The following is an 11,097-nucleotide window of genomic DNA, read 5'->3' on the forward strand; positions in this document are numbered from 1 at the left end:
TCTATTTCTAAGTATATTGATTGAAAGAAATTAAAATAGTTGTCTATTTTTATCGTATGAAGCAATCTGAATTTTAAAGTTTTCAACTGAGGAGAGAGGGTAATATTGAAAGAAAACCGACACAGTTCTGCGTGATGTAAAACGTTACATTTTTATTTCAACACTAATCAAAACTATTGTGAAATAAATATTTTAAAAAATAAAAGATATAGGACTTGTATAAATGTTAAAAATACAAACGTATTTTAAAAATTCACTCGTAATGATAAAGACGTGACCCAGGAATGTAAATATCTTATCAAAAAACGATATGTAAACATTGTGAAAACCACGTGTCTTTGAAAACTGCAGCACCTCTTTTTGTAAGGTACAACTGGAAGGCGGTCACAGAGAAGTTCAAAAGAGAGAAAAAGAATGAATTTGTTGCATGAATAAGACGTACGGAATGCATTTGATTTCACCTCTAAACATCACTTGGGTGTGTCAGATTTTTCCGAAGAGCCAAGGGCAACTGGAACGAGTCATGAGTATTCCCTTCCTTACTGCGTAGGACGGAGAGATGCTGCAGTGACAGAGCAGCTTTGGACAAGGAGATGGGCCAGTGTTCACTGAACTAAAGGCACCCAAAGATGGCACTTGAAACCCTCTGAAAAGGTGATTGCAATTTCATGATCAGCAGCTCGTCCCCTGTGTAGTCAGACTCCTTGGCTTTGGAAGTACAGCTAAGTCTTGCAACACATCACAAGCCTGCTGCTGTGCTGTGCTCTGTGGCCCAGCTCAGTGAGATCTCTCCAGATCTCTAGGGGTGGGAACCAGAAGGCAGAACAGAGGGCTGCATTTCTAGATGTTTTGTCTTCATACGAAGGCCTACAAAAGAGACTGCTTGCGTCTTGTGAAAGAGCATAATATCGGATTGCACTTGAAAGGTCAGAAATGAAGCTGAGGTTGCAACATTTCAATTTCAGGCATGCACTGCAGCTTGAATGACATCATCATAATCTCACAGCAGCTGTCACTAAAACTTAACATTCGATAAATTACACACATGCCTCCCTACAACACTTGGGACAATGCTTCATGGTTTACATTCTAAGTTAGTTACCAAAATGATTGCATTATTTACTATTCTACATAATATTTCAAGTTTAACCATAGTCCTTAGTTGCGTTTGATTTTAACAGAACACATCTGCTAAGATCAAGTGTACCCACAATTTTACTGAGTGAGACAAGGTATTTAAATGAACCAAAAGAGTGGAGTAAACATGTCTGTATCAGATGACTTGCAGTAATAGCTACATTCTGGCACATTTGTAGTGGAGTCCACTGGGAAACAAGAAAACCCCTTTCTTTCTCTCCTGCGGCCCCCCACTCAGATTCGAGGTCAGTCCAGGCGAGATTGAAAGGGGAGAATATAAGAGCACAGCAGTTGGATTTTTGAGCACTCTAGCAACGCCACAGAGGTCCAGTTTACCCAGCGAGTGATGTCTGCATCCCACAATCCCGGGCAACAGCCCAGCAGGCCTGCGGGCAGGGGAGCCCTGTCACAGCTCCTCTCTCCCCTGCCCGCTCCTGTGGCAGCTGCAGAAGGCCTCGTGGTCGCTCGGCTGGGGAACATGCTCCATTCCGTCCCGGACCGCAGGCTTGCTCAGCTGGCGTCCGGCGTATTCCTGGAAATCGAAGCCGGGGAGATAAAGCAGGAATCCGATTTTGATCTTTTTCACAGAGCATTTAGAGCTGTGAACAGTCAGGTCCGTAGTGAAGTAAAATAAAGATTAGTGTTTAAGCAGCTTCTTCATTTTTAGCCCCACTTTTGAAACAGAAAGAGGACCTGCAAACCATGTACTATGCTCTGGAGAGACAGACACCTGTGACAAGTTTCCCAATTAACTTAAGAGTCTTTAGCTTTCATGCAACTGAATGCAGAGGGATTCGTCGCTTTTACATTTATTATTTCATTTTTAAATCTACTAGCAAGACTTAATTTCAAAGCGTATAATTGCCATTGGACAATTTCCATCTTGCACTCACAAAATGTGTTCTGTAATTAAAAAAACAACACCACCTTGAAAATCTGGTACACTTTGTGATCCGCTGCTGCGCCTAACCACCTGAGCCACTGATAACTCGCACGCTCGCGCTGCCAAACCCCCAGGAGGAGCGGCGCAGGTACCTGGAGCACCGCGTAATAGTAGCAGTACAGCCTGCTGGGCTGGAGGAGATCCCTGGCCAGCAGCTGTCCTGCTCTGGCAATCTTCTCTGCTTCAGCGTCGTTCTCCTGAGCACAGAGGAAACAAAGCCACTTCACAAGTCACAACACACGACCGTCACAGGGGTTTTTACAAGTCAAAACAAACCTAACAACTGAGTATTTTACTTTCTAGTGCACTATCCAGCTCCTTGCTGACAAAACAGCATTCATGAATGTCATTTGGGCAACTGTCCTCATTTTCAAAGCAGGCTAAGTGTCGATACCCTGGAGAAGAAAGAAGGCGATAACCCGGGTGGCTTCTTCCAAGAAACGACTGGGTGAGATCCTTCGATTAATTAGCTACTGTGTTAATCGATGGCCTGCTATCATGTGGAACTGTGCTTGACTCTCACATCCACAGGCAGTGAGCAGAAGGCAGCCAACTCTCACTTTTAAGATTTCTTCAGATTAAAAACTAGCACAACTCATCACACACACACACACACACACACACACACAAGTGTAAAGTTCTAACGTCAGTATGTGCAATAACACCGCTCACCTTGGCCCACTTGATCTTGTCGATGAGGTCGGAGAGGTTCCTCCTCACTGGAGCGTAGTGCTTCCCGGGCGCCAGGTGTGTGTAGAAGTGCTCGTAGTAGGGCGAGTCCTGCTTCAGCACCAGGCTGTTTCCCAGCATGAGGTAGGGGAACCTGTAAGCAGCCACGGTCCCGTCCACATTCACCTGGTACTTGTACTGCAGGGAAGGACAGCAGACAGCAGCTCACACACATCCTCTACTCTAGTCAGCTTCAATGTCAGACCCGAACCGGGCCTCTGCTGCGTGCTGCTGCAGAGAGGTAGCAAAAGGGGAGTTTAGGGGTTTAAGGGGAGAAAAGCCCAGGCAGAAAACTGGCTCTGGGGACCAAAATCACTATGGAGGAATTAGTCTGTTGATAAACAAAGCACTTTGTTTGCCCACCTGAGAAAGGTAAAGGCACCAGAGGGCTTTGAGGACTCCTGGCGACAGAATCCCTGCTACCAAGCGGTCAGGCTTCGCTGCTCTCACCGCCACGGGCCCGGGTTCGAGTCTCGTCCAGGGAAGACTTCCAGCCGTACTCATCCAAACGGGACAGACGGGCCTTGTGGTCTCCTCCCAGTTTGAACCTCTCTATTACGACCGGCGCTTCCACCCGCCAGTGCTCAGGGCCGCAGTGTGTCTCCTGCCCTTCGCTGCCCAGTAGCTCCGCTCCTCGCAGCCGCCAACCAGCAACAGCCCTCGAGTCCAGTCGGCTGATTCGGCGTTGCACCGCGGCTACCCCTACCCACTGAAACTGTTCGATCGCCCCCGCCCCCCTCCCTGTGGCGAGGCCCTCCTGTCAGCCCGCGGGCGGCCGGCTTCCCCAGAGGGGGCGCCCTCTGCTCAACAGGCCGAGGATGACCTGCACCAAGGAGGCGCTGCGGGGCTGCGTCTCCCCACGACACGTCCCCTCCCACGCCGCAGACCGAGGGGGGGTATCGCCAGACGTCAGTGGTTTCTATTTGCTCGGTCTCGGCACAGCGAGGGGACCCGGAGGCCTCGGCTGGCGGTGGCTCAGGGCCGCGCCGCGCACCTTGAAGAAGTCGAAGAAGCCGACGAGCGGGGCCTTGCCCAGCTCCTTCTCCCGGTCCCGGAAGAAGAAGAAGCCCGTGATGCCGGCGTCCAGCAGCGGCGGGTGTTCCCGAGAGAGCTGCGCCAGCAGGAGGCGCTCCTCGCGGCTGTCCCTGCCCCGGAAGAAGGCCCGCTCCGTCTTGTTTCCCCACGAGGGCCCTGAAGGACCACAGCAGCCGTCTCACACAATCTGTCATCACAGAGCGAGCCGGCGAGTCTGTGGGTACCTGCTCTTTTACAGAACATTCGACTGGTTTCCACACGCACAACAGACTCTCCCCACACAGCCAGTATCACAGCTTCCAGTTGCGAAACACAAACACAAACAAATCTACAGGTTTTTTAGCAGTGGAGCGGTTTCCTACTGTGAAAGGCCTACTGAGTTTCCGTTTTTATCCGTACTTTTTATAGACAATTAAGTGCTTAAATGCCAGGTAAGGAATGTATGCAATATGACATATGACTCGTGTTTTTCACCTGTGTTTCCCTGGACTGAAAGAAGGTCATTGGACACGCCTCTCATCGTCTCCAGGGTGGAGTGAGTGATGTCATAGGTGGGCAGGATGATGTCACGGGTGTCTGTTGAGCCGCACCATGAGATAATGGGCACTGGGCCAGGAGTGTCCCCCACCTTCCGGTTCTCCATGGGCCAGTCTCCCACGTTGATGTAGAACTCCACATCTGGCAGGCGAACCTTGTCCGGGAATAAAGGGCAAAGGCAGTTATTCCACTGCACAGGCCTCTACCATACCGGAGAGAGCTCTGGTCTGGGTTATCATCCACTCTTAAGATTCTGGACTGGAAGGGAGTCATGTTTAACAGGGGGGTGTATCATTTAATTTCCATAATAATCAGTTTTTTTCACCCAAGAAGACTTTGAAGTTGACTGTGGCAGATGTTTAATATTTATGTTAGATGAGAACTTTGAGAGGAGTTCTTCATTTTTCAGCAAAATTAAGCAACTATTCACACAAGAACATCTGAAAGGCTGCAATTTTAACCTGTGAAAACTGGTGTAAATTGATAAATTTGCCGTCATCTGACACTAGTTTCTTTTTTTTTTAATTCATAAGGTATTGGCAAGTTAACTGCCTGTCACCTAAATTTGCCTTCTGTAATAAAAACAGAGAAATTATTTTACATCCATCAAAGGAACAATGATTCAGGCAAGTAGAAAAAACTGATTTTAGTTTAGATTTAGAATATTTCTCCTCAATGTTCATCATCTGTTGTGTTCTCATTGTTATATAAAAGTTAATTAATGATTCATGAAAACCTACACGATGAATCTAAATAATGACTAAATACCAGCAATACAGTACATCATTAACCACACATATCAAAAACTCTCACGTCCAATTTGTGTGGTGTGAATGTGCTGGAAAAGACTATTCATGACTAATTGAAACACTTATCCCCAATAAGCTCTTGAAGTTGAACAGACTGATCATGTTCAAAGCACACTTTCTGCAAAGTAAACACAAAGAGCTCTTAATCTGTTAAAGCAGCGTCCTGGACAAATTTCCCATTGGCCCTTACAAATCATGGCTTCCTAATAATCCCCCTCTATGAATTGGCTTCATCACTCTGCTCTCCTCCCCACTGAGAGCTGGTGTGTGGTGAGCGTTCTGGCGCACTATGGCTGCCGTCGCATCATCCAGGTGGATGCTGCACATTGGTGGTGGTGGAGGGGAGTCCCCATTACCTGTAAAGCGCTTTGAGTGGAGTGTCCAGAAAAGCGCTATATAAGTGTAAGCAATTATTATTATTAATCTTGCACGGGGATGAACAAAGAGGCAGAATCCCCCTTCAAAATGGATGTTTAGAATGAGATACATTTAGCAGCTGCTGCTACCCACAGCCACAAGCGATTCTGGCCTCAAAGGAAGCAGTATTTTCACCACGCGGACGAAGTACTCGGTTTCCAGCGTTCCCTCACCTTCCGGGCGAGCGAGAGCAGCATCTCGTCCGAGAACATTTTGAAGTCGGTGTACTTGCCCAGGGTCCGCCGGTAGACTCGGTTGTCGAGGACGGTGTAGTGGATGAGGCCCCCTCTCTGGCTGAAGCGCTGGGGCACCTCCTTCAGCAGCCGCAGCAGGTCTACGCTGGGGAAGGCACTGAAGTCCCTGGAGATCTGGGGGTCCTGGGCTGGGCAGGACAGCGCGCTCTGCCAGGCCCGGGGGTCCGCCTCGGGGCAGTCGCAGTACTCGTGGTACACCGGCCCTGTGCATGGGGGGATGCGTCGCCATGGCGCCGAAGGAGCAATAAATGAGATGGCTAAAACTACAACGAGACCACCTGGCCCGCACAGCCTTCAACAAAAGCACGCGCCGGTCGGCAAACGCGCTTTGGCTTCTTGATAAAAGTACCCGTGTGCAACGGGTACAGGGCTCTGCAACCTACTGGATCTGACACTCTCCAGCGGCTCTCACAGTCCTGACGCGAACCACAGCGCTTCACAGCCGAATCACACCATCTACAGCGAGACCGGGAAGAGGGAAGAGACTCCGGCTTGCGCATCTAAAACCATTCTCCATGTCAGGCCAACAGTTACAGACGAGGGTAGAGGGGGGACATAATTCACCAAACATTTCACTTGAAAGGAGACTACGCCCAGGATTCTACTGCGCTCTGACAGCAACGTGCGTGGCGGGGGGGGGGGGGCTTCTGGCGTTACCTTTTAAAACATAGGGCGACCTGGCCACTGGCCTATCCCGGTGCAGCACCTCGATCTTCAGCCCCTGAGCGACGCTTCCGTACAAGCGGAACCTCGTCAGAAACGAGCCGTCGCCGCGGTCCAGGGGCTGAGGCACGTGGATCCGGACGTGCTCCGCCGGCGACAGGGCCGTGATCCGCACTTGGAAGGACTCCTTTCCTGAAACGGCAGAAGCGTGAGCCCGCGCGCGCCCCCGGAGCCCCCTTCACCTCTCCTGGCCGGCCCCTCGGGGATTCGCCCGGGACATGCGGTGGGGTTACCTGGGAGGGGCAGGGCGAAGACTAACTGACACAATGCCATGGCAGGGCCTTCAGCCACACGCTCGGAATGGGCTCGGTAAAGAAAGGCGATTCAATTCAGGGAAAGCAAGGACAACAAATGCAGCAGTGATGCCCAACTGCCTGTCTCGGACAGTTTTGTCCCAGAGCAGTCTGTACAGAGAAATGGACCCACTTCAACCACCACGGACGTGCAGCCCCCCACCTGGGGGAACATCCAGTCTTTGCCAGCAGAAATGTTCCGTCAGCAGTTGTGCAATCAGCATGTTACCATTAGAAACAGGAAATAACACAGAAGCTACATGCACTTTTTAAGAACACGAGAAAAGTAACAAACAAGATGGGGTCCAGATTGCCCATCCAGTCTGTTGGGTGGCCACTGATGTATTGATCTGACCCTAAACTAACTCACTGATCTCACCCAGATGCCAGGAGATTCAACATCAAGGCCAGGTACCTTGTCCCACGCTCCCACCAAACTGTGTGTAAAAAGTCTTTGCTCTCATTTAAATGCACTTCCCCTGTGTTATAAATAGCTTTGATACCAAAGGTTTGTGTTTTATATGTTACATAAGAGCTTATAAGAGAGTCTTATATGTTATATAAGAGCTAAGGCTTTTAATTCCAGCTACAGGCTGGATGGAACATCTTATACATAAATGCAGAGCATTATCACTATTATTTAACGTCGAACTGGTTTCAGTCAGCTGGAGACCTGAGGATCCATTAATACCTGAACAAAAAACTACACTAGCACTCCCGAAATTTTCATTTTGTTTTCTTTATGGTCCGCTCTATCGAAAACAAGTCTATCAGACGTCATCTGTAGTGCTTCTGCATGAGACAGCCTGACCTGTCTCTCAGGACACACGTTCTACACAAACCCCTCCTGCTGCTAGCTGCCCCTCCCTGCCTCGGAGGCCATGGCAACCTCAGATCTTTCTTCTGGGTGGCTCCCGCAAAGACAAGCAGTTGGAAACCTTTGACTGTTCTATAATAAAACATTTCAGAACAGGTCCCCTAGCTCTGTCTTTTGGAACTCGTGCACAGTGTGTTCTCTTGAGAAACCCGCTGGGGGTCAGCATTACTTTCCTGTTGTCCTCCCACGCAGTTACGCAGTTAAGAGGATGATGTTTTATGCTGCTTTTTAAGACTGCAGTGGAATGTGCTGGCTGTGTTTTGGGGTCTCTTAGCAACGTGGTTCTAGTGGACACCAGTGCCTGCAAGCTCAGTTAATTAATTTAGAGGAGTATGACGGGTTACAAAAGGAGAGGAGGTCTTAATAATAATGCCTTAACTTATACAGTATAGTGCTTTTCTGCACACTCCACTCAAAGCGCTTTACAGGTAATGGGGACTCCCCTCCACCACCACCAGCGTGCCAGTGCATGCCCCACACACCAGCTATCAGTGGGGAAGAGAGCAGAGTGATGAAGCCAGTTCAATTTTGTCCCATTCTTTCTCATTCCATTTTGGCCCATGCTACATGGCGGTAAAGTTTTTCAGAAAACAATGCAATCTATTTCCCAAACCATTTACCACCTTCACTTAAACTCTGCACACCTGGTGCTGTGGAATGCAAGTTTACTTACTGCAGCAGCACTGCAAGCTGAACATCACAGACAAAAACTTTACTACCTTTACTTTCAATTTCACAGAAAAGCATCACAAACATGGTGTTAAGATAAAAGTCTTCTTCTTGTTTCATCACAGGTACTATGAATGTTTAAGCACTGCAGAAAAAGGAATTGATCTGACAGAACCCTCAACAAAGCACAAAAAAGAGAGACTTTTTCATTATATCTACTACATTAACACTGCGCAGGTCTGGGATATGTTCCTCAGCTGCTGCGCTGGTTCTCTCAAATCTTATCTGAGGGAGTGATCAGTTTCCCTGACTGAAGAGTGACAGAGTCAAGAAGGCTTTAATTCATCACGCCCTTCAGCTACGCCTTCTGCCAGGGTGTGTCAGCCAAGCGGAGCGCGGCTCAGCGTCTCAACATTCCTACTATCCGCTGAAACAGAACAGGGGGCGGGCCGGGAGCAGGGCCGGGTAATTAAGGTGGAACAGCAGGAGGATTCTGAAGGAAGAGAGACACTGTAGCCAGGTAGCCAAGCCCTTGCACTGAAGCTGAAACAGTGCCCACCTCTGCTTGGCAGTCTTATTTCACACTTTAGACAAAGATAGAGCAATTTTACATTCGGTGTAAATGCAAGCTGCACAAGAAGGTGAAAGCTGGCTTTGTAAAAGAGCTTAAATCACCTACACAAAGACCTGCTACCTCCGACAAGGGGTATTCATCCTTGGGGAGGTGCCTACTCTTCATGGCAACCTGGGACTCATTTTATAAGCACAGGGCACAAGGCATGATGACAAACTTGATGGGATGCCAGCCCATCGCAGGTCACCCACACAAACACGCTGGACAGGACACCAGTTCAACACAGGACACAAACACCCCTCTGCACAGGACACAAGCACATCGCAGGACACACTGAGAAAAACTAACACATTTAATCTAACACGTAGTAATCATTCTTAATCTGTCATTGTTGTTATCTAACACGGCTGCCTGCTCATGACTATCATAGATAATATTTCACATACAATGCTAGGATAACGCACAATAATTAAAATTAATTTCCTATTCTCTTTAGCTGCCTCCCCCGGCTATCCCACACTGAATGAGCAGCTACTACAGGACAGTCTGTGCTCATGCACTGCTGAACGTCCTGCAACTTCAGACGCTGCAGGTTCACAAAACAACATGCCGACAGGCCCCTCCTTCTTAAACAAACTTTTCCAGGAACAGATTTGCACACGTTAAGTAAATTTGCTCGCTCCTTCTTTGGGGAAACATTGATATTATAATTATGGTTATTATGTAACAATTTATCAGATCATCCTGCGCATGTTTTTTTTTTCAGTCTGGAGCTTTTAGTCTTATCTGATCTACCTGATCTTATAAGGCAATAAATATACCTACTGGGTAACATGCAATTATGAGATAATTACTGAACCTCCTCCTTCTAATTATTATTCCTTCTTGTGTTTGCTCTGAACCAAAGTTTTTTCCCGTCGAGCAAAGTAAGGCATCATCTTCAGATGGGACATCCGTTTCCTCTCCCCCAGCGCCTGTCCCAAACCCTTAATCATACTGCTCGTTATAGGCTTTGTGCCGGTAAATAAGAATTATAAATCAGTTTGCCCTGCGATTAACTACAGGCTACCTCCATCATCAATTATTATTTTGTCGTTCCCGAAGGCAGCCCCGGTACCGCGGTGAATGACTGTTTACCTGGAGAGCGAGTGAAGTTTTTCCCAGAGGTGCTCACTGCCTGGATGTAGAAATACCGGACCGGCAACACAGCCCTGGGTTCGAGCCCAGCGCCCCAGACGAGAGACCTCTCGGGGCTGATACTCGCCTCCGGCTGCTCACCCCGAGCAGAGCCGGGGCAGAAAACTGCCCCCAGGACAGCACTGACAACGTGCATGAGGCGCAGAAGCTCCAGGGTGCGAATCAGCCCAGCCATGGTACCTGGGTTTCAACTTATTGTGCCGGTACACAGGGCAATAGCTAACTCACTGCAACTCCAGCACGGGGGGGGGGGAGGGACAGCCGTCCCGACCTTTTTTTAAGATCTGTCTGAATTTGATTGGTCGGCCGGCGAGCTCATCTTTCGGGAGACAGACATCTTCTTATTAGTAGATCATTTCATGGATGCGTATCTTTTTCCCCTCAAAGCCAAGTTGCGTCTCGACGACAACCCTGCCTGCGCACCTATCTATCGCATAGGATCTGCGAGTCCGTACTTCAGGTGAAATACTAATCGATGGATGTAGTTTTACGGTGCGCCATGAAAGTATGTCCCATGGAGCACAGTGACCCGAGTTGTTGAGTTCCGCTTGAGAAATGAAACTGTGCTCGATCGCTGGAAAACAATTCTGTTTTCTAATGTCACACAGCGCGAAGGTTTAATTGCAAGAGAGACACTGCATTCTAAAAGACAATGCATGCATTCTTGCAGTCAAACCACTCGGTGCCTCCCAACATACAACAAAAACACCCTGACGCTTGCAAACTGTTTTTTTTTTGTTAATCTTGCCGTGGTTTTACAAGCCACAAAAAAAACTTTTAAAATGTTTTTAAGTGTTTGTATTAATCATGAAAAGCCAAGCGGTTCAAGCTGCTGACAGAATTTGCAATGACGAACGAACAATCCCTGTCTTTCACAAGAGCCGAATGTCGAGAGGTACAGTA

At 48.3% G+C, this 11,097-nt stretch overlaps 1 protein-coding gene across 2 annotated transcripts; it reads right to left on the bottom strand.

Moving 5' to 3' along the window:
- Nucleotides 1–132: 132 nt before the first annotated feature.
- poglut3 (protein O-glucosyltransferase 3) lies at nt 133–10,702 on the bottom strand. Of its 2 annotated transcripts, XM_006627888.3 has the most exons (8): nt 10,135–10,701; nt 6,519–6,716; nt 5,781–6,064; nt 4,319–4,535; nt 3,804–4,000; nt 2,753–2,947; nt 2,173–2,277; nt 133–1,669 (listed from the first exon to the last, which is right to left on the bottom strand). In XM_006627888.3, the coding sequence occupies exons 1-8, from the start codon at nt 10,367–10,369 to the stop codon at nt 1,544–1,546; spliced, it is 1,557 nt and encodes a 518-aa protein (XP_006627951.2). In that variant the 5' UTR covers nt 10,370–10,701; the 3' UTR covers nt 133–1,543. The 2 variants fall into 2 exon arrangements, with proteins under 2 accessions (XP_006627951.2, XP_015197243.2); XM_015341757.2 differs by lacking the exon at nt 133–1,669 and having other exon boundaries at nt 2,179–2,277; nt 3,804–4,031; nt 10,135–10,702.
- Between the last annotated feature and the right edge of the window lie 395 nt (nt 10,703–11,097).

This window comes from Lepisosteus oculatus, chromosome 5 (assembly GCF_040954835.1).
Source record: "Lepisosteus oculatus isolate fLepOcu1 chromosome 5, fLepOcu1.hap2, whole genome shotgun sequence".
Taxonomy (NCBI): Eukaryota; Metazoa; Chordata; class Actinopteri; order Semionotiformes; family Lepisosteidae; genus Lepisosteus; species Lepisosteus oculatus.